This window comes from Salvelinus namaycush, chromosome 3 (genome assembly GCF_016432855.1).
Source record: "Salvelinus namaycush isolate Seneca chromosome 3, SaNama_1.0, whole genome shotgun sequence".
NCBI classification, from domain to species: domain Eukaryota; kingdom Metazoa; phylum Chordata; class Actinopteri; order Salmoniformes; family Salmonidae; genus Salvelinus; species Salvelinus namaycush.
Genome location: NC_052309.1, coordinates 63,427,629 through 63,451,336, shown reverse-complemented (window position 1 = coordinate 63,451,336; position 23,708 = coordinate 63,427,629). Strand labels below are relative to the sequence as shown.

The 23,708-nt window shown below is 44.3% G+C and overlaps 2 protein-coding genes across 3 annotated transcripts in view; both read left to right on the top strand.

Annotated features, from left to right (window-relative positions):
- The first annotated feature begins 3,174 nt into the window (after positions 1–3,174).
- Positions 3,175–7,483, top strand: myl4 (myosin, light chain 4, alkali; atrial, embryonic). 2 transcript variants are annotated; one of them, XM_038989122.1, is made up of 6 exons: positions 3,175–3,282; positions 4,359–4,386; positions 4,531–4,680; positions 5,021–5,194; positions 7,291–7,368; positions 7,455–7,483. In XM_038989122.1, exons 1-6 carry the CDS (start codon positions 3,175–3,177, stop codon positions 7,481–7,483), a joined length of 567 nt encoding a protein of 188 aa, XP_038845050.1. The 2 variants fall into 2 exon arrangements, with proteins under 2 accessions (XP_038845050.1, XP_038845051.1); XM_038989123.1 differs by having other exon boundaries at positions 3,175–3,288; positions 4,365–4,386.
- A 7,647-nt stretch (positions 7,484–15,130) lies between these two features.
- Positions 15,131–23,708, top strand: part of LOC120034665 (microtubule-associated protein tau-like) — a 39,283-nt gene continuing 30,705 nt past the window's right edge. Inside the window, exon 1 of the mRNA XM_038981265.1 lies at positions 15,131–15,228. The gene's annotated coding sequence lies outside the window, so the exon portion shown is untranslated. The remainder of the gene's footprint in view (positions 15,229–23,708) is intronic.

The following is a 23,708-nucleotide window of genomic DNA, read 5'->3' as shown; positions in this document are numbered from 1 at the left end:
CAATGTATTTATAAAGCCCTTTTTACATCAGCAGATGTCACACAGTGCCGTACAGAAACCCAGCCTAAAACCCCAACAGCATGCAATGCAGATGTAGAAGCATGGTGGCTAAGAAAAACTCCCTAGAAATGCAGGAACCTAGGAAGAAACCTAGAGAGGAACCGGGATCTGAGGGGTGGGTTATAAGAGTACCTGGCCATTAAGGCCAGATTGTTCTTCAAGATGTTCAAACGTTCATAGATGACCAGCAGTGTCAAATAGTAATCACAGTGGTTGTAGAGGGTGCAACAGGTCAGTACCTCAGCAGTAAATGTCAGTTGGCTTTTCATATCCGAGCATTCAGAGGTTGAGAGCAGGTGTGGTAAAGAGATAGAGAGGGAGAGTTGAAAACAGCAGGTATGGGACAAGGTAGCACGTCCGGTGAACAGGTCAGGGTTCGATAGCCGCAGGCAGAACAGTTGAAACTGGACCAGCAGCATGACCAGGTGGACTGGGGACAGTCATCAGGCCAGGTAGTCCTTTGGCATGGTCCTAGGGCTCAGGTCCTCCGGAAGGGGAGGGAGATAGAGAGAATTAGAGGGAGCATACTTAAATTCACATAGGACACCAGATAAGACAGGACAATTACACCAGATATAACAGACTGACCCTAGCCCCCCGGCACATAGACTATTGCAGCATTGATACTGGAGGCTGAGACGGGGGGTTGGGGGACTCTGTGGCCCCGTCCGACGATACCCCCGGACAGGGCCAAACAGGCAGGATAATGCCCCATCTTCTTTTCCAAAGCACAGCCCCCACACCACTAGAGGCATATCAACAGATCAGCAACTCACTACCCTGAGATAAGGCTGAGTATAGCCCACGAAGATCTTCGCCACCGCACAAGCCCGAGGGAGGGCAAAACCGGACAGGAAGATCACGTCACTGACTCAACCCACTCAAGTGACGCACCCCTCCTAGGCATGGCATAGAAGAGCACCAGTAAGCCAGTGACTCAGCCCCCATAATAGGGTCAGAGGCAGAGAATCCCAGTGGAAAGAGGGGAGACGGCCAGGCAGACACAGCAAGGATGGTTCGTCGCTCCAGTGCCTTGCCATTCACCATCACACCCCTGGGCCAGACTACACTCAATCATAGAACCTACTGAAGAGATGAGTCTTCAGTAAAGACTTAAAGGTCGAGACCGAGGCTGCGTCTCTCACATGGATAGGCAGACCATTCCATACAAATGGAGCTCTATAGGAGAAAGCCCTGACTCCAGCTGTTTGCTTAGAAATTCTAGGGACAATAAGGAGGCCTGCGTCTTGTGACCGTAGCGTACATGCAGGTATGCACGGCAGGACCAAATCAGAGCGATAGGTAGGAGCAAGCCCATGTAGTGCTTTTTAGGTTGGCCTTGTAAGTGTAATCATTCATTTTTGCAAAGTAATTAAATATGCTTATATTTAGAATTCCATTCTCAGACATTTCTTGAATGCCTATTACTGTAACTCAACTGTAGTCTCTTGCATATTTTAATGATCTTTATAGAGTCAGATAAACATGTTAATAGGCTAATTTCATAGTCTTATTATGGGTCTGCATGTAAGGTATATATAATATCATACATGATAAATATTACCCCCCTACAGAGGAGTTACTCAAAGACTCTGTGTCCCTGCTCTAGTTGAGGGAATTAGATTGGAAGCATTCTCTATAACAGGGATAAACTGCAAGTAGCAGTACACAGTTTCCCAAACGTGGATGCATAGTTGACCCACCCCATAATGCAAGGGTTCTTCAACTTTGTAGTGTATTGCTGCAGACTACTCCAAGGCAGTGAGTGCTGCCACCTCTTATTGGAGGCTTCTGGAAGGGATTAGTGGCCCTCTCAAGGGGATGACCCAGACCCTCCACAGCCTGAGGAAGGAAGCTATGCTAGGGGCCACTGTAGCAGGTGGCCAGCCTGCTGCAGGCTCCTCTTGTTAAACTGTATTTAGAGGGCGGGAAGGGTCCCTTGGGTGTTTTAGGGCTCCAGGCAGAGGTTAACAGAGCATCTGAGGATAGTGGTTGGTTTTCATGGTATGTTTTGATAGTGTTCTCGTAATCTTCACCGACCCCCCGTATAGGCCTACAGTGCATTTTATTATTCAAAGACATGACATAACACTGTGTAATACAGTACGTTACAGGAGTCCAAATATTTACTGTGTATGTACAGTAACTAGAGTCTAGATCATTCAAATGTTTATGCTTCAGTGCCTACCAGGCCAAGAGCTCAGTCAGTTCATTCTAGTTCACCGAGCACACTAACGGCCAGACCATTCCTTCCCTCATCATCAGTCTCCCTCCTCCTTCCTTAGTCAGCTGTTCAGACCCTGCATCTGCCCTCCCACAAGTCTTCCCCCTCTCCAACCCCAAATAGTCCCATCAGGCCTCTCCCTCCCCGTCTCTCTCTCTCTCTCTCTCTTGCTTTCTTGCTCTCTCTTTCTCTCCTTTGGGAGTTGTGGGCAACTAAGTTAAGAGATGAAGATAGTTTAAACTCCCTCGAGTAATGTCCTGCTTCTCTAATTGTAGTTAAGCCACTGCCCCTCCATACCCACTAAGAGGAAATACTACTTATTACCCACCTTAACCCTTTACTGGCGACATGTCACAACTGATGTGCTAAATAGTTAAGCGTCGACTGGGACCTGAATACTGATCAGATTTGGCATTATGAGAGAGAGAACCCTGATGAGGTATTAGTAGCTGTCTTTCGTATAACTAGGCAAGTCAGTTAAGAACAAATTCTTATTTACAATGACGGCCTACCCCGGCCAAACCCTAACAACACTGGGCCAATTGTGCGTCACCCTATGGGACTCCCAATCACAGCCGGTTGTCATACAGCCCAGAATCAAACTAGGGTCTGTAGTTACACCTCTAGCACTGATATGCCATGCCTTAGACCGCTGCGCCACCCGGGAGCCCGTGTAGGTGACCGCATAGATGAAGTCTTGTGAAGTTCTATCCTTAAGACTGTCTTTTTACCCTTATATAGAATGTGATCCTGGCTCCTGTGGGCTAAGCCAACCCCTCTGTCTCAGTGGGGACCCCCAAGCTGGGTATATAACTCTTCCAGAGATGGTCCTCTCTCAGCCTCCACCTCGACACACACGGTCTCACTCACATACTTTCCCATCCAGGACAATGGCCCCCAAGAAGCCCGAGCCGAAGAAGGAGGTGGCAAAATCGACCCCACCGGCTCCGGAGCCAGAGAAGCCCAAGGAGCCCGAATTTGACCCCAAAAGCACTGCGGTGAGTGTCCAACTCGTAGCTCTAGAATGTATGTTGTAATTCTACGGTCTAACCTCTCTGTGAGTCTTTGCTGTCATCTCCTCTCATCCACCTGTGTTTGTAGTAGAACTTATGACAGTAAATATGAGAGAAGAGGATGCTATCCTTAGTTGACGAGTTAGAGATGTGTTAGTTGTACAGGGAAGTCTGTCAAAAGTTGAGGAATTTGCCTAGTGAAAAAACCCATTGTTGTATTAGTTGGCAAAGTTCTATTGGCAAAGTTTCTTGGCGTGGCTGTCCTCTGCAAAGGATGTGACATTTTCAGTGATGTAATAACCTTTCAGGTTAGTTATGTTCAGATCAATAAATGCTTGGTACAGTAATTGTTGAAGATAACATCTGAATGAGATTATGTTGGAGGTAAATCAAAGTATATTATAAGCATTCCTAATCAATTAAAAAAAAAAATTCTGTTCCTTTGGCCTTGGCAGCTGGCATTCACCGTACGATCAAAGACTTGTTGGCGTAGTGGCACACATCTGACAAAACTTTCCAGCGACTGGATCAAGCAAACAGTTCATAGAACTGTTTTATGTTCCCAACATGCTCTTTCAATGGAAAAATAACATTTCAGCCCATAACTGTTCCTCGTCAGGTTGTTTATCTCAGGGATGATAAAAAACAAATTGGGCTGGTATTTGGTGCCAGAGATGATCTACATCCGGATTCATCTGCATTCTTCTGTCTCTCTGGGGTTCTAGAACAGCCTTTCTAACGGGTCCCCAGTCGGAACTTTGCGTTCCTATTGTTCTTATATTAGTCTGTGTTGGTCACGGGTACAGTGGAGGAGAATTAGGTTTCACACAAAGCCCACCATCTTGAAACTAGGGGGCTCTGTTACTCTTAGAGACACAAATGGGGTGTCCACAGCTGACCTTGGAGGTTTTCAAAGAACTCCCCCCATGTCATGTACATAGAATGCACCTCGGATGCACCTCATCCTTCACAATACAATTGCTAAATGTGCTTACAATGATGAGCTGGGCAAAATCAGTAGCAATATCCCACTATTGAAGTGTTCTTTTTTTCTATTTCAGATGGAGTTCACTGCAGACCAAATTGACGGTAAACTGATCTTCCTTTAAAAAATCCAACATCTTTTGATGTCAATTTTACTATTTGTTAAGGGGAAAGTTTATTGGATGACCTGACCTGTTGATGAATCACTAGTTTCCCCAGCTAAACATGGTCATCTGTGTTCTTCCCCAGAGTTCAAAGAGGCCTTCATGCTTTTCGACAGGACCCCCAAAAGCGAGATGAAGATCTCTTACGCCCAGTGTGGTGATGTGATGAGGGCGCTGGGCCAGAACCCCTCCAACGAAGAGGTCATGAGAGTCCTAGGGACACCCAAGCCACAGGGTCAGTGGGCACACCAGTATTCTATAGACATTGTAAAGTAGTAGTGGTCACTGGTTACGTGTTCACACAGACATAGACATCAATAATTTGCTCTGCAAGTGTGTCCACCAGGAGCAACATTTTAACTGACGGCATCACAGTTTGTAGACATATCTGCCTTTTGACAATGACTCCAGCCTTTGAACATGTGCATGGTCATACCCATTGCTTAATTCGCCATCTTTCTCCTACTTTCCGTTATCTCTTTATTCACCTTGAGCTCTGTAGAGGCTTGTATGTTGATGGGTTGAGTTGGTTTCATCGAAAGTGACTCCTTCCCTTGCTCACCGTGCCACTATAGAAATGAACACTAAGCTGATCGGTTTCGAGACCTTCCTACCAATGTTCCAGCACATCTCCAAGTCCAAGAACCGGGGTACCTTTGAGGACTTTGTGGAAGGACTGCGTGTCTTTGACAAGGAGGGCAACGGCACCGTCATGGGCGCCGAGCTGCGTCTTGCACTCGCAACTCTTGGTTAGTGCCCATGTTCTATGTAGCTATAATCTCATGTTTATGATGTGATTATAGATGTGTAATGTATGCTCTATGAAGTTAATGTGAAACCGCTAAGGGTATCTGAATAGAGGATTGGTTTGGGGTTTGGCTTCCGTTATGGAAAAACCACACGATTTCACATGTGACATTTTATTTCACATGTGAAATTTCAAGTGATTTTCACGTGATCACGTAACCTTTCACATGTGGATAAAAAATTTCACATGTGAATATTCTTCACATGAGATTTCACTGGTGATGCCCTGCAAGCAAAAATCTGTCGTTAGGGTGTCCCCGGAAAGTCACGCAGTCGGAGTGTTTTCAACTTACATATTTGACCCACTTTTGCATACATTATTATAACGTGTATGTTTATTTATACAGTAATTATTATTCAACATGTCCTCACCTGGGATTTGGACTCACAAACTCTTGGTTCACGGCGTTCTGTGTCAATGACTGATTTCACCTGTATTCCTACACTTTGGACTTCAAAGTAAATCTCAGCTTTTTTTTAAATACACTCAAGAAAAACGATTATATTTATCATAGTGATTGAGGAGCAATATTAAAACAGAATAATATGGTGCACCAACATTAGACTATACAGAAAAATATCAAATTGCTGCACTTCTGAGCATGTTACAGACTGTGGCACAGGAGAAAGATCAGTTTAACCTAAATCCAGAAGTTGTGAGTTCAAATCCCTGTCAGAGTCTAGGTGATGTGGGTAAGGTGGAGTCAGGTGCAGGACACAGAGATGAGTAATAATAGGAACTTTACTCCAAAATAATCTTCCAACAAGGAGAACGAAAATCCAGAATCACATAAACGAGACAACTGACAACAATAAACACGCACAAAACCATGATGGCTCCAGAGGGTTAAATAGGGAAATAATTCAAACGTAATGGGAACCAGGTGTGTACAATCAAGACAAAACAAATGGAAAAAGAAATGTAGATCGGTGGAGGCTAGAAAGCCGGTGACGTCGACCGCGGAACGCCGCCCGACCAAGGAGAGGCACCAACTTCGGCGGAAGTCGTGACAATCCCAGGTGGGGTCATACTGAAAAGTCAGTACAAGGATTGTCATTGGTTAAAGACTTTTACACTACTTTAGCTGAACAGCATACCACTTACCTTAAGACCCCTACATCATTGAATTACTTCCCTTACAATAAACATGTGAAATAGCTGTTTTCACATGTTGAGCTGAAATGTTCACAAGTGAAAGAAAACGAGACACGTCTGAGGTCAGTTGTTCACATGTGAAACCATATGTTCACATGTATTCAATGTAGAGTTGTCACGCGCTGACCGTAGATTGTTTTGTATGTTTCTATTTTTAGTTTGGCCAAGGTGTGATGTGGGTGGGTATTCTATGTTGTGGGTCTAGGTTTTCTATTTCTATGTGTTTGGCCTGGTATGGTTCCCAATCAGAGGCAGCTGTCTATCGTTGTCTCTGATTGAGAGCCATACTTAGGTAGCCTGTTTTCCCAATTTTGTTTGTGGGTGGTTGTTTTCTGTTTAGTGTATGTCACCTTGCAGAACTGTTTCGTTTTCGTTTTTTCCTCGTTGTTATTTTGTGTAGTGTTCAGTTTTGATTAAATTATTATCATGAACACTTACCACGCTGCATTTTGGTCCTCTTCTCTTTCTTCCAACGACAAGCGTTACAAAAGTTTACATGTTAACACCACATTTTCACATTAGAGATTTTCACATTTGAAAACATTCACATTTGAAAATCTAATTTGCAGTTTCAGATGTAGTTTCATGGTACCACATGTTGAAAATGGTACCACATGTTGAAACCACATGTTGAACATGGTACCACATGTTGAAAATGTGACAACATTCTCATGTTGTCACATTTATTTCACATGAGATCATGTTTTCACATGTAGTTTTATGTTATCACATTATCACATTATCTTCACATAAGATCACGTGATATCATGTAATTAATGTGAAACACATTATGATCAAATGTGAAATTCATGTTTTTTTTGTGTCTATGAGGAAGGAGTCTTTAACATAATTTGAAAATGTCTCCCTCCGTTACACCGGCAGGAGAGAAGATGACAGAGAAAGAGATAGAGGTAGTGATGGAAGGACAAGAGGACAGCAATGGCTGCATTAACTACCAAGGTGACTACTTCATGCAGTGTGCTGAGGAAACTTACTGGTTCCCACCTATAGTTAATACATACGCTAATTCTATCTCTCTATTTCAGCCTTTGTGAAACACATCATGACTGGGTGAATGATCAAGTGAGTACAGCATTTTAACTGTGAAGTACATGACCTTTTTGTCTGCACCCTGAGTCGTGCATCAAACTGATGCTGTATGTTCAAACTGATGATGTAACGAAAGTGAAATGACAGGTGTCTCTCTCTGTTGCAGAATTGAAGATGTCGCTGACCTGAATCTCTCTTTTGTTCCTCTCCTCTTTCGTTCAAATCCTTGTCCTCAATGTGTGTGACCGATTCTGTCTGTGTGTGTGTGTCAGTGCGTGTGTGTCAGAACGTTTCGACAATGGAAATAAATGTTCAATGTCAAACATCTGGGTCCAAAGCAATGTTCATCTTTATATCCACGGTGTGGTTGCATGACTGTTTCAAAGTGACAATATTGAGAGATTGGTAACTATTTTCAAAATGGCGTGCACTTCATCTGAAAGAGGAGCACTGTGTACTCCCTAAAGTGGGGGAGATCCTCTCCTTCTTTGGTGGTCCCATTGAAACCCATGACGTAATGGGTCTCCGGCACATTCTTAGGTTTCACATGTCAAAAGCCTGCGTCTGTCACGTACGCACATTTAGACTCGCTAATGGAGCAATGACGCGTGATAACATTCCAAACAGGTGAGTGACACCTGTGCTTCTGCTTGTTAACTACATATCTGTGAGGGTTAAGGATTTAGAGGGAGGGAGAGCAAGTCGTGAAATGTGTATATTCATGCATGTACAGCATATTATGTTGCTAAGTAACTTTTCTACTGGTAGAACACTAAATGGAAACATGGCCTTGTATCTATGTCAATTCAGTCACATCAGAATGCCCACTTATTAGCATAATATGTTCGGGGATCTAATTTAACCTAAGCACAATTCATAACACTGAAACCATAAACCAAAATTATAATTGCCTCAATGGTAATGCGAACTGGCGCCAGAACAGTTGTATGCTGTAGCTACTGTAAATCAAAGTAAATTAACAATAATTGGAAAATCCCTAGCTTTGCTGGTAAAATGGACTGATTCGGTGCCTTGAGAGGATCTGACCCTATACACAGAGGATGAGACAACTGTTAAAGAACTCTCCCTATTTGGTGAGCGATGCCAGAGCCATTGGGTGCAGCTGCTGTTGACGTAAGCTGGAGCTTATGGACTGTTGTACCGACCGGCTTAACAGCCCTGCAGATGAGGAATCATAAAAGCTAACCCACCCATCCTCTACCCCAATATGGACACACACACACACACACACATACACACACACATTTTTCTTAAACAACAAATATGTTTACATGATCTACTTCCTCATAAAACAGCCCATATAGGCCTGTCTCTGTCTGTCTCCCTCCACCCGTCACCTGTTGGTCGTGACGAGACACCATAAACGTTGGCATCCCTTCTTTGCCTTTTTCACACGTGACTTCAGCTAATCCACGTCAGCTGTTGTTTTCTCTTTGTACTTGTAGGGTTGGATGATATGTTACAGTGTGTGAGTATTTGTGAGGAAGATGTGCGTACCAACAGCTCTAGTCTTTACCCAGTGTATAGAAGAGGAATCTAGAGAGGGAGGGGAGAGGAGAGGAGGGGAGGGGTCTATGACAACACACAAGTCTGGAGGGAGGGTAGGAAGGTAACCTCCCTGTAAAAGTCTAACATCAGATGCCAGATAATCCTCTGGACAATAGCCTTGGCCTGTAAACAGTCCAACAGCCGCACAATCTCTCCCCCCCCCCCCCCCCCCCCCCCCCCGCCCGAAATACACCCTTGACCTCTCCCTGAAGACTGGGCTTGGGCCGGAAAGGAGAAGAGGGACACCTTCCAGACATGGCTGGTCAGTTGGTGTAGCACTCTCCGATTTGTTTTGTTTTATAGCAGAAAAGACGACGGAATGATGTAAAGAGTTTGAGTCACTGACCAGTAGGACTTTAATGCAGTAATGTTAGTGCAGTGTATTGAGTGTCACTAGTAAGTATGCGTCAATGCATGTGGTAAATGCATGCACATGGTAAAACACACAGAATACTTATACAAATACTCTAGTACTGTATGTTGGTTAGTACATTAAACAGCATTGGTTACACTCACAAAGAAATGATACAGAACACATGCATGTGTATCGCAAAATGTAGACCGGTAAGGAAGTAGCCGACACTAGTGTATGACTGACAAAAAAGGCTGACTACAGTACATTAGGCCATGTTGTGCATAGTGCTGTGACCTCACAAAGACACAAGTTTTAGCGTGGGAGACAGGAATTCTTGTACCAACTCCTTAGAGCAGAGTCTATGATTGTACACTGAGTGTGCCAAACGTTAGGAACGCCTTCCTAATATTGAATTGCACCCCCTTTTGCCCTCAGAACAGCCTCAATTCGTAGGGGCATGGACTCTAGAAAGTGCCGAAAGCCTTCCACAGAGATGCTGGCCCATGTTGACTGTAATGCTTCCCACAGTTGTGTCAAGTTGGCTGGATGTCCTTTGGGTGATGGACCATTCTTGATACACACAGGAAACTGTTGAGCATGTGTAAACCGGTGCGCCTGGCACCTACTACCATACCCTGTTCAATGGAACTTAAATCTGTTGTCTTGCCCATTCACCCTCTGAATGGCACACATACACAACCCATGTCTCAATTGTCTCAAGGCTTAAAAATCATTCTTTAACCTGTCTCCTCCCCTTCATCTACACTGATTGAAGTGGATTTAACAAGCGACATCCATGAGGGATTATAGATTTCACCTGGATTAACCTGGTCAGTCGATGTCATGGAAAAAGCATAATGTTTGGTACACTCAGTGTAAGTCTGTGCTGGGGGACGTTGTCCAGAGAAAGGATGCCACCTTGTGGCTAAGAAATCAAGGAGCTTTTTCTCAAATCAAATCAAATTGTATTGGTGCCATAGCAGATGTTAATGCGAGTGTAGTGAAATGCTTGTGCTTCTAGTTCTGACAGTGCAGTAATATCTAACAAGTAATCTTACAATTCCCCAACAACTACCTAATACACACAACTCTAAAGGGACGGAATAAGACTATGTACATATAAATATATGAATGAGTGATGGCCGAGCTGCATAGGCAAGGTGCAATAAATGGTATAAGGTACAGTATATACGTACATATGAGATGAGTAAAGTAAGATATGTAACATTATTAAAGTGGCATTGTTTAAAGTGAATCGTGATCCATTTATTAAGGTGGCCAGTGATATGAGTCTCTATGTAGGCAACAGCCTCTCTGAGTTAGTGATTGGTGTTTAGCAGTCTGATGCCCTTGAGATGGAAGCCGTTTTTCAGTCTCTCGGTCCCAGCTTTGATGTACCTGTACTGACCTCTCTTTCTGGATGGTAGCGGGGTGAACAGGGAGTGGCTTGGGTGGTTGTTGTCCTTGATGATATTTTTGGCCTTCCTGTGACATTGGGTGCTGTAGGTGTCCTGGGGGGCAAGTTGTTTGCCCCCGGTGATGTGTTGTGCAGACCGCACCATCCTCTGGAGAGCCTTGCGGTTGTGGGCGGTGCAGTTGCCGTACCAGGCAGTGACACAGCCCGACAGGATGCTCTCGATTGTGCATCTGTAAAAGTTTGTCAGGGTTTCAGGTGACAAGCAACATTTATTCAGCCTCTTGAGGTTGAAGAGACGATGTTGCGCCTTCCTGACCATACTGTTTGTGTGGTTGGACCATTTCAGTTTGTCTGGGATGTGTACACCGAAGAACTTAAAACTTTCCACCTTCTCCACTACTGTCCCTTCGATGTGGATATGGGGGTGCTCCCTCTGCTGTTTCCTGAAGTCCACGATCATCTCCTTTGTTTTGTTGACGTTGAGTGAAAGGTTGTTTTCCTGACACCACACTTCGAATGCCCTCACCTCCTCCCTGTAGACAGTCTCGTCGTTGTTGGTAATCAAGCCCACTACTGTTGTGTCGTCTGCAAACTTGATGATTGAGTTGGAGGCGTGCATGGCCACACAGTCATGGGTGAACAGGGAGTACAGGAGGGGGCTGAGCACGCACCCTTGTGGGGCCCCAGTGTTGAGGGACAGCGAAGTGGAGATGCTGTTTCCTACCTTCACCACCTGGGGGCGGCCTGTCAGAAAGTCCAGGACCCAATTGCACAGGGCGGGATTGAGACACAGGGCCTCCAGCTTAATGATGAGCTTGGAGGGTACTATGGTGTAGAATGCTGAGCTGCAGTCAATGAACAGCATTCTTACATAGGTATTCCTCTTGTCCAGATGGGATAGGGCAGTGTGCAGTGTGATGGTGATTGCATCGTCTGTGGACCTGTTGGGGCGGTATGCAAACTGAAGTGGGTCTAGGGTGGCATGTAAGGTGGAGGTGATATGATCCTTGACTAGTCTCTCAAAGCACTTCATGATGACAGAAGTGAGTGCTACGGGACAGTAGTCATTTAGTTCAAAGAAGGTGTTTAGTTTGTCTGGAAGCGAGACGTTGGTGTTCATGACGTGGCTGGTTTTCTTTTTGTAGGCCGGGATTTCCTGTAGACCCTGCCACATACGTCTCGTGTCTGAGCCGTTGAATTGCGACTCCACTTTGTCCCTATACCGACATTTCGCTTGTTTGATTGCCTTGCGGAGGGAATAACTACACTGTTTATATTCAGCCATGTTCCCAGTCCTCTTTCCATGGTTAAACACGGTGGATCGCGTTTTCAGTTTTGGGGCGAATGCCGCCATCCATCCACAGTTTCTGGTTAGGTTAGGTCTTAATAGTCACAGTGGGTACAACATCTCCAATGCATTTCCTTATAAACTCACTCACCGAGTCAGCGTATAGATCGATGTTATTCTCTGAGGCTGCCCGGGAACATTTCCCAGTCCGTGTGATCAAAACAATCTTGAAGCATGGATTCCGATTGGTCAGACCAGCGTTGAATGGTTCTAGTCACGGGTACATCCTGTTTGAGTTTCTGCCTATACGACGGTAGGAGCAAGATGGAGTCATGGTCGGATTTGTCGAAGGGAGGGCCTTGTATTCATCGCGGAAGTTAGAGCTGCAGTGTTCAAGTGTATTGCCTTCACGAGTGCTGCAATCAATATGCTGATAGAATTTTGGTAGCCTTGTTCTCAAATTTGCTTTGTTAAAATCCCCAGCTACAATAAATGCCGCCTCAGGATATATGGTTTCCAGTTTACATAGAGTCCAGTGAAGTTCCTTGAGGACCGTCGTGGTGTCTGGTTGAGGGGGTATATACACAACTATAACGATAACTGATGAGAATGCTCTTGGGAGATAATATGGTTGGTATTTGATTCTAAGGAATTCTAGGTCGGGTGAGCAGAAGGACTTGAGTTCCTGTATGTTGTTATGATTACACCATTAGTGGTTAATCATGAAGAATACACTCCCGCCCTTCTTCTTCCCAGAGAGGTGTTTATCTCTGTCGGAACGACGCATGAAGAAGTCCGGTGGCTGAACCGACTCCGACAACGTATTCCGAGAGAGCCATGTTTCCGTGAAACAGAGAATGTTACAATCTCTGATGTCTCTCTGGAAGGCAACCCTTGCTCTAATTTCGTCTACCTTGTTGTCAAGAGACTGGACATTGGCGAGTGGTATACTCGGAAGCGGTGGGCGGTGTGCACGCCTACAGAGCCTGACCAGGAGGCCGCTCCGTCTGCCTTTTCTGCGGCGACGTTGTTTTGTGTCGGCTTCTGGGATTAGATCCACTGTCCTGGGTGGTGGTCTGAACAAAGGATCCGCTTCGGGAAAGTCGTATTCCTGGTCGTAATGTTGTTAAGTTGACGTCACTCTTATTTCCAATAGTTCTTCCCGACTGTATGGAATAACACTTAAGATTTTCTGGGCTAACAATGTAAGAAATAATACATTAAAAAACGAAAATACTGCATCGTTTCCTAAGGACTCGAAGCGAGGCGACCATCTTTGTCGGCACCATCTTGATTCCTGTTCCCATCTCTGTTCCCACTTGACTGCCTTTAGTTGAAATCTAACATAAATCTGCCTCACATGCCTAAAACTAGACTAGAACAGAAAGACATATTCTGTCTTCTTACACTTACAGTGTATTGGCCCTGTGATAGACTAGTGTCCTGTCCAAGGGGTGTACTTGTACATTAAGCTGCCTCATGCTATAGAAACAGCCAAGGCTCATGCAAGGCTACTTACTTACTTACACTAATATGGCAATTAAATATTGCAATTAAATGAACAGTGCCATACCATAGCCTACACACTATTATGCAAAGCTGTAGTGAGTGTCAATATGGAATAGACAGAACAATTTCAAACCACAGAACTGCAGGTGGGATTTACCTTATTTTATTTGGCTTTGAACGACCTTAATCAGTAGTAAAATATGAATATTTATTTCACGGTATGTTAAGACCAATTGTTAGATATTGTTAACAATTTAAAAGAGGAATAATGTCAAATCACCTGAAATAAAATGCAGACCAAACACACCATAGTAATTTCAGACATGTACCATCTGCCTCTTTCTCCCCCTCTCCCTCCTTTGTCCCTAACTGGAGAAAAAAAAGCATGCTTATTCTCAAGGGTTCTGGTTGCTAAGCAACTCCAGGGGCTAACCTCAACCCTGCCTTGTGGTTAAGACTTCCTTAACAAAATGTATGGCACAATGCAATGCTTTCTGGCAACACTGTATGCAACATGTATTACACATGCAAACCACTGCTTTGCAAAATATCAGTATGTGTTTCTAGGTGGCTCAATCTCCTAATAAATATACCAGACCTAGGGCGAAATTTGCCAAGTACTTTTATATAATACACTTGAGGTGTGCTCAATTTAGCTTGGAATTTGCACTTTGTGGACTATTCCATTGGTTACATAAGGGAACAAATTATATTCCATTCACTGTAAGTGTATGTGTAGTCTAGTTACACGTAATTACACAATTGTAACCAATTACTGCCATCTATGGTTGGTTTAGTATGGAGGAGTGTTAGATCAGTCAGTCTGCCAGAGCAGAAGGCCAGACCTATAGATGTTTAGAGGTCACTAACAGTGGAAAGCACAGTGCTTCCCTTGCTATACCCCACCCCTAGGTGTTAGGGCAAGAAGGGTATTGCCACTCCAGATCCCTCTAAGCAGGTTTTCCAGTCATTCTTACATAATCATTGGTAAATTGACACTAAGCCAGGCCTAGAGGAATGGAAATTCAAATATATTAGATTAGATGCAACATTGTTTTAATGTGAGAAAATAACAAAAGGTAATTGGTAAAAATTGTGTCTGTCACCTATTACATAGGGCAGAAGGCTACTTAACAAGGTAGGTCTCCCATTGTGTCATTCATTTGGGTTAGCATTGTAGAAGCCCTGTAATTTGTTCATATCAGCTAAACTAGTTTTAATATCATCATCTAACACCATTTTATCAACAGAGGAGGCTGGTGGGAGGAGCTGTAGGAGGACGGGCTGTTGTAATGGCTGGAATTGAATAAATGGAAAGGTGTCAAACACATCAAACATATGGAAACCACATGTTTGACTCCGTTCCATGAATTCCATTCGAGCCATTACAATGAGCCCGTCCTCCTATAGGTCCTCCTACCAGCCTCCTCTGAGATCCTTGTAGGTCTACACACAAAGCTCTTTTATTTCAAGCATTCTAGTGCAGAACGCTCAGGAAGAAATTTCAGAACAATCTCTGTCTGTACTCTGGCGCCCTCCTCCCCTTCAGGCCGCCTAGCGACAACTACTCTTCTCCGTCGGGTGTCCACTGAGTGACTGCAGCTGGAGAGACAATAACTGTCTGCCACACAGGTAAGAGAGACGCCTTATCTATTTATAGCAAACCTAGAACATTCTGCAATACATTTCTCCTAGGTGTCTTCGATTGATTAAGAATTCGAGCAGTTTCCGTTTTTTTCGGGGCAAAACAAAAGCGCCATTCGTGCTTGTCATTTAGCGTTGAGGCAACGAGCGAATCTTTTTTTCCGTTGACAAGGTCTGGGTGTGAGGAGAAGTTGGGCCTGGGTACTGTCTTACTTTCGCTAGCTGCTTCATCACAACAGGCACGAGCCCCAAACAAGCCACGTGGACATTTGGATCAAAAGTAGCTAACTTGATTTGTCCATAAATATGCACTTTGTAGTTTGTTATATATTTTGACTTTTAACTTAATTATTGAGATATGACAGTTGTCATGATGTGTAAACCGAGGCTAAGCTAGCTAATGAATGTAGCCAAGGGGTGTAATTTAGTTAGCAAGCTACAAATTAGCTATCTAGCTATCAAACTAATTAGCTTAACGTTAACTATCTATCTAGCCAATCATTATGGCCACAGATTTTAGCTACGATTTTAAGATAGTAGTGCCCTTCTATTTTGCCTACTTGAGGCCTGTCTTTACTTTGGGTAGCGTGTCTTGCTTGAGAACTGAAAGAAGAAATCACAGTGTCCCTTACAGGATAGGTTTTTGCCTGATATAGTATTTCTGCTTTGATCCATGTACAGACAGTAGCAAACGTTTTAAAGCTACATCAACACTTGTGTGTCAGTTAGATTTTTTTGTGCATCTGGATCCTATGAAATTGGATTTTCGCAGCGGTGCTTTCCGCGGACAATGGTGCTGATGTTGGCTGGTGACTACACCTTATCATCAGGCCACTTATTGTCAGTGGCTTGCCTGACTGCAGTTACTTGTTGTCCACTATAGACAACCAAAAGTAGACTGTCAAACGAATGTTATTTCACCTGCTTATTACATAATTAGCTAACTGTTAATTATTCATATTTCAAGAATGCTTTGTAGTGGTTTGGTCTGCCGCACCTTTCCAGGGATGCATGCGATGTCAAGTACTGCTATTACAACTTTGTAATCAAGTAGTAGGCCGGGTATTCTTTTTAAGCCATTTTGTTAGGAAATGTAGACCTCTTTATCTTGGCTCAAAGTCTAATCTAATTTGTGAGGAGATGCATTCCGCGAGCCCTTGCCATGTGGTGCTTTGTCTAAAACAAATCGATTCACCGTAGAATCGATTAGCTGTTGTTCATACTATTTCGATATTATTCAGTACCCTTGTAATTTTCATTTTGAGGTCTATTCATGCCAAATTGGGCGATAAGATGATGGCGTTTTGTCGGTGCTTTTTCTGTTGCGGACACACCTCTTTCTCGCTCTGCCCTCCGCAATTTGTCATAGCTCTTGTGCTGTGAGTTGCAGTGAGAGATGAGCGTGCATGGTTTCGCTACTTGCCCGTAGGTCTGTACATTTGTTAGATGAATCAACACTCTCCATTAACCCTCGACTATTTTTGATCGAGGTCGAAATCACAGACAAAGTCTATTGCAAAGGAATATCGAGGGACAAAGGCTTATCTCCATCTCTCTCCTATCCAATTCCTCCTCCACGCCCATCTTGTTAAATGTATCCCGGAGAAGGCTGTAAGAATTGTACTTCCCTGATCTCTCATACGTTGGAAATCTGTAGAAATGACTTATTGTCCTGTTTGAGGAGCTTTTCGAGAACTAGACCTAATTTCCATTATCATTGTATTATTATATGCTCATTCGTATTGGGATATAGCCTAACTTAAGAAAATTAGGAAAATGTTTTATTCCTAGCCATAATTTTACATTTTTGTTGGTACAAAAAATGCTGACAAATGTCCCTCTGCTGTCTGACAAACGTTTAGTTTTTACATTTCCCTGCATAATATGATTGGACCGCCCAATTAGGGAGCTCTGTAAAACATGTCTGAAGCCTAATTGGATGAGCTGGTCTGAAGGCTACATGCTACTGCAGTGTAGTATGATATTCATACGACATACTATGATTCAATTATGGTGGTAATTTGTTGTTCTGTGTTCTCTGCAGGGAATTTACATCTGCACTCATCCGTTTTGACCCTGCCTCTGATCCCATTCTGATCCCAGACCACAATTCAGTTAAGACTAGTTCTACAACATAGCTCCAGTAACAGTGCTTTTAGGATTCATTTTCAAGCTAAGTCAAAGACTAAACTAAATTGGCAGTCACCTAACTCTTTATAAACAAGATGCACAAAACTAGAGTGCCTCATTGTGATTGGATGGCGAAAAAGAGATCCTAGCCAACACTAATTGCCATTGGTCCAATATTTAGCCAAAGCACTCCTTACTTTCTGCACTTCGGGGTTCACTATGAATCAAAGAGTTGTCTTGGAGACCCATGCTGAGTGCATTAGCGTAGCCTAGCGTGAGCTGCTGCTGGAACCCAGCTGTAGGGAATAGGGCGCCATTTGGGATCGCAGTCTGTCTGCCCGCCCTGCCGCAAGCAGCTGTACACATGCCTCTGTGCGGTCATCAGCAGTCCATGCCAGCAGATGTCTCTCACACTCAACAGCTGGCCAGATGAACAGGACATGACTTGTTAACTTAACATGATCGTTCTGCACCCGTGAAAAAAATCTCGAACACGCCAGTCCATTATTCTTAAAGGACATTGGGTGACCAATGTTACCAAGTATGTCATGGCTGACAACTCGTACTAGCTTAATCTCTGTTGGTTGCATTTGAGTGCATGATGAAGCGGTCTGCGTCCTTGCTCTCTCTGTCTTGCACTCTGTTATAAGATGTACAGATGTATAGGGATTAGTATCCCACGTTGCTGCTATTTTTCCTCAGGGACATTTGCAGTACAGGATACAGGTAAATGCCAGACATTCGTTGAGGGCCGCTCACTGATTCCCTGCGCCAATGGCCTCTGACATCTTAGCATGTAAATACAGAATTACTTTAACGTGCTAGCTATAAACAAACTGGAAAAGCAGGTCCACCCTTGTTTATGCAGTCATTGGATTCACCTAACGTTTGAGAAAGAATAGGCTGCGTACATTTTAGCCTGCATTTAATGTGGAATGCAAAAACCTAGCAGTGATATTGACTGAAATACTTGAGGATACCTTTAGCCTAATTAATGAACTCGTCTGTCCAGAATTCCCTTATACCTCATGCAGGTAGGAGATCTCCAGAACAGATGCTAGGTCTGATCCTGGCTATCTGTCAGATCTCAAGGACACGCATACTCTACTGTTGCACAGGAGGTTGGTGGCACCTTAATTTGGGAGGACAGGCTCGTTGTAATGACTGCTGCGGAATAAGTGGAATGGTGTCAACCACATTCCATTCGCTCCATTCCAGCCATTATTATGAGCCGTCCTCCCCTCAGCAGCCTCCACTGTACTGCCGTGTGCTGTGGTGTACGGGTGGTGCAGGTAGCAAGGTCACTGAGCCACAGCACTGCGTAGACGGACAGAGCCCAGATGAACTTCCTATATTTTGGTGACGGGGGTGATGACTACCTTGAAATAGACGGTTCACTTTGAGTCTATGAATATCAATGGACTCGCTGGAGCCATCCGTTTATTTACAGTTGAAGTCGGAAGTTTACATACACTTAGGTTGGGGTCACTAAGTGTAATTCACTGTATCACAATTCCAGTGGGAATTGAGTTGACTGTGCCTCTTAAACAGCTTGGAAAATTCCTTAATATGATGTCATGGCTGGCTCTCTACTAATCTGGGATTATCTTGGGCTTGTTGTTATACTGATTCTTTGAGTGGTGGTTAGACTCTGCCTGTAGGGATGTTAGGCTGCCTAGCCTATTTCCTCTTAGTTGTTTTTGTGTGAAAAATACTGAACGAGGCCCAATGTTACTCGACGGTATTCATTCTCCACCACCACTCGTCATGTTTGTGTATTGAGGAGATTAACATCTTAACAGTAGGACCTAAGACACCCATGGGTCTTGATTCAGCACTGGGCCAGCACTGGGCAGAAACACGGTCAATGTTTTTCATGTATTTTTTAACCTTAAGACTGGCTGGTTCTCAAGCTCAAGAGGAGTGGTAGCCTAATGCTGCACGCATGAGCGGTCTGTAGGCCCATTTGCACTGTCGCTCGGAGAGCGTCTTTGACATCTGTTTCCAGCAGATACTGATGTTTCCAGAGGAAGTCAGCAGCACCAGTGCTCTCTCTCTCTCGTTCTCTTTCACTATCTCTCTTTTACTTCCCCCCCTTCCCTCTCTCTCTCTCTTCCGCACACTCTCTCTCGCTCGCTCTTTCTCGCTCATCTCTCGTCATGCTGCACAGAGCACTGTAGAGAGCTGCCTATAGATAGCCTGCTCTGCCCTGGCCGGGCCTCTGAGGCAACCGGTGCTTTCCCTGCTTCCACCGACACGCCTGTAGTACGAGACCAATGTTCATGGTCCACGTGGATGCCGTTAGAGACAGAGAGGGGGAGAAAAGGGAGAGAGAGAGCGTGGTGACATGGTGAAGTCCATCCCATTCCTAATAGCAGGGACCGACTGTGGAAACTAGGTCATATCCACTGACCCAGGCAGCCAACTGTGAGTGGAGCGGGCGGGCAGGACTCATGGAGTGGGTGACCCTCTGCCAGTAAAGACGAACACCTACAGATCACACACACACGCGCACACATCCCCATAACCCACAAGCCAAAACCTCAACTATAAACATAAACAACTCTATGATCTTACTCTTACGAGCTATTTTGAGCTGATTCATGGTTACTCTCAGCCTTAAGTCGGATGTATTGACAACATCATGCAGCCCTGCTCTGTTTGCAGCACGGTAACAGTGTTTCTTACCAGCCCAAGACCCAGAGACATGTTGACTGCGTAACGGAGAGGCTGCCTGTTCTATAAGTGATCTATCTGTAGCAGGCTGTATACCAGTCGCAGACTGGCCAACTAATTATGATTTATCCTGGGCTTAAACGTGCAGACATGTCACTGTGTGTATATTGGCCAACATGCTGAGTAGAAGATTCAGACCCAGCGGGCAAAACTGGCTGCAATGGTATCATTACAGTGACTTTATAATGCCGCAGTTATAACCAGCTTTGCCTGCTGGGGAGTGGTTAGAGACTCTTGTATTGTGAGGGTGTCCTAGACCTGACAGCAGAGTGTGTCCAGGGCATCTTGGCTGCTATATTTTGGTGACGGGGGTGATGACTACCTTGAAATAGACGGTTCACTTTGAGTCTATGAATATCAATGGACTCGCTGGAGCCATCCGTTTATTTACAGTTGAAGTCGGAAGTTTACATACACTTAGGTTGGGGTCACTAAGTGTAATTCACTGTATCACAATTCCAGTGGGAATTGAGTTGACTGTGCCTTTTAAACAGCTTGGAAAATTCCTGAAAATGATGTCATGGCTTTAGAAGCTTCTGATAGGCTAATTGATATCATTTGAGTCAATTGGAGGTGTACCTTTGGATGTATTTCAAGGCCTACCTTCAAACTCAGTGCCTCTTTGCTTGACATCATGGTAAAATCAAAAGAAATCAGCCAAGACCTCAGAAAAAAATAGTCAGCAAAGGACCTTGTGAAGATGCTGGAGGAAACAGGTATAAAAGTATCTATATCCACAGTAAAACGAGTCCTATTTTGACATAACCTGAAAGGCTGCTCAGCAAGGAAGAAGCCACTGCTCCAAAACCGCCATTAAAAAAAGCCAGACTACGATTTGCAACTGCACATTGGGACAAAGATCATACTTTTTGGAGAAATGTCCTCTGGTCTGATGAAACAAAAATATAACTGTTTGGCCATAATGACCATCGTTATGTTTGGAGGAAAAAGCGGGAGGCTTGCAAGTCGAAGAACACCATCCCAACCGTGAAGCACGGGGGTGGCAGCATCATGTTGTGGGCGTGCTTTGCTGCATGAAGGACTGGTGCACTTCACTGACCTGAACACTGGGAAGAAGAGCACTATTTTACCCTCAATGTGGCATCAGAGGACGGTGCGTCTTTTTAATCTTGCAATGAAATTGCCGAGCCAAGGCAGAATAAACTACGGCATTTGTACTTTCAACACTTGAGTGCCTTGGAAGATATCTTTGGAAGCTTTCCCACTTCCGTTGTTCACACTACCAGGATCTACTTCGTTTAGCTTGTTCCTGGCATCCGAGAGTGTTTGTAGTGAAGTCAACGTTGAGGCCGGCATGCCCTGACTGAACCGCTGGAGATCTGAAGTGAAGGGGGGTGTGTGAAGGTGTGTCCAAGAGGACATCGGTGATGACTGACAATGTCTTCTCCCTGACCCCCGGACCCGAGGGAGTGTATAGAGCCAGGCGTAGTAACAGGGATGAATGTTGAGAAGCCATGTCAGTCAGTCAGCTGGTGGGGACGTGATCAGCATGACTGGAATGTCCTCTCCTCACAGCACTGCTCATAAATAAATACTCTCTTTGGCTTCTGTCACCCCAGTGAAGAACACAAGAGCTCACAGATTAAGACACTGTGCCTTGTTGAAGATGCAAGACCTAGCCTACTTTTGGGTTTGCATGTCATCGTCCCCTCCTGAATCATTGAAAAATAATACTGTGACTAAATTAGTATTGTGATGGATGGTGGGCACTCTGTCTAGGGTCAGTAGCTCTGAGTTCATGAGGTATTTTTAGGCCTAAAAATACAGCATGACCTCAGAGCTACTTGACCCTACGCAGCAGGTCTGTTGCCTAGCCCTAAATTAAAGGGGTAGTCCACCAAAAATGTCACATTGGTTTCCTTACCCTGTAAGCAGTCTATGGACAAGGTATAACAGCAAATCCATGCTTTGGTTTAGTTTCCCGAGCCCTGTTTCCAAATGCTAACGTTTTAGCATATGTGGCACAAATCCCATTCAAGTCATGGTACCAATATTAGCATTTTTCGCGCATCGACAGTATGTTCCATAGACTGCTTACAGGGTTGTAGTGGGGTAATATTTGATATACGCATATGATATATACCTCACATGCGACTCATAATAAGACCAAGCAATTAGCCTATTAAAATGTTTATCTGACTCCATAAAATATAGTTAAACCATGTGCAGTCAAGTATTATGTGTTTAGCTGACTAAGATCAAGGGCTGGTCATGAGGAGCGAATATCAAAGCAAGTATTTTTTTAAATAACTTTGTAAAATGAATGGCTTCACATCCAAGGCATAAGGCTTAAGGTACAAGGCAATACTGACATCAACAAAGCATCATTCTAGGCATATACACTGAGTGTACAAAACATCACCGTGGAAGGCTTTCAACACCTTGTAGAGTCCATGCCCCGAAGAATTGAGGCTGTTCTGAGGGCAAAATCCATGTCTCAATTGTCTCAAGGCTTAAAAATCCTTCTTTAACCTGTCTCTTCCCCTTCATCGACACTGATTTTGAAGTGGATTTTAACAAGTGACACCAATAAGGGATCAAAGCTTTTACCATTACAGGCCGAAACGGATTGAGATTATGTCACTATGATGTCATTTCAACCAGTTTTGCCCAGTATTTCCCCGTTGGGTCTGGGTTCACGATCCTCATTATCCCCAAACAATACCCGCTTCTCATCGAGTCAGGATAATGCCTGCCAGAGTTGCACAAATGGCAACAACATTTTCAAATAGGCATCCGAAAATAGAGCCACGGTTGGGGGATTTTGGTCGGATCACCAGAAACCTTGTTTGAACTTGACCTTCTTTCTTGTAATTACAGAGAAGATTAGGCTATGGTTTCCTCTTTGGGGAGAAATCAATGCAAGGCTTTTGTGAACTAAATTGTGTAATACTGTGGGGTAACTTCAGAACAATCCTGTTTTACATGTAACCGGTCCGTTTTCCCTTAGCCTGGCAGCTTCACCCTCTCGGCTATCTCAAGAGGGCAGTCTTCCAGTGCTGAGTCACATCACAGCTACAGTACAGATAGCCCTGGCCGGAGCTACAACAGTGACAATGTTAAGAGCGGACACTCAGAAGGAGGACCCCGGGGGAGGGCAAGGTGGATGCATCGCTGTAGCCTTTCTGGGATCTTGTTTCTGGTCTTTTCTGGGACAGTGAAAGCAGGAAACCATCAGTTCACCACATCAGAAAGAAACATCCCACTGTTCCATATTGTATTCGCTTGTTTTCCTGTTTCTTTCAGAAATTCCATCTCTGTCCCACACGATGCTCCACCCATTCTTCTGACTCTCCCGTCTTTCTCATAGGGATTAGACTGAACCAGCTGTTTTTTGTCAAACGTTCCTTGTCATTCGGTGCGTCCCAAATGGCACCATATTCCCTGTAGGCACTACTTTGGGCCCTGGTCCAAAGTAGTGCACTCTATCGGGAAATGGGTCCCATTTGAGACATTATGTGGATCTGCATGGATGGGTAACGAACACTCCGGGCCGCAGACTACAACCGTTTTCCCTCTCTCCCGTTTCCTCTTTAAAATTCTGTCTGACTGTGTCCTGTGGTCCGGCTGCAGACATCGGA

What these genes read in the sequence shown, in the direction of transcription:
- myl4 (XM_038989122.1), top strand. Translation starts at nt 3,175, where the DNA reads ATGGCCCCCAAGAAGCCCGAGCCGAAGAAGGAGGTGGCAAAATCGACC. An exon ending in AGGGACACCCAAGCCACAGG is followed by an intron (nt 4,681 to 5,020) that starts GTCAGTGGGCAC and finishes GTGCCACTATAG; the next exon opens with AAATGAACACTAAGCTGATC. An exon ending in TCTTGCACTCGCAACTCTTG is followed by an intron (nt 5,195 to 7,290) that starts GTTAGTGCCCAT and finishes TTACACCGGCAG; the next exon opens with GAGAGAAGATGACAGAGAAA.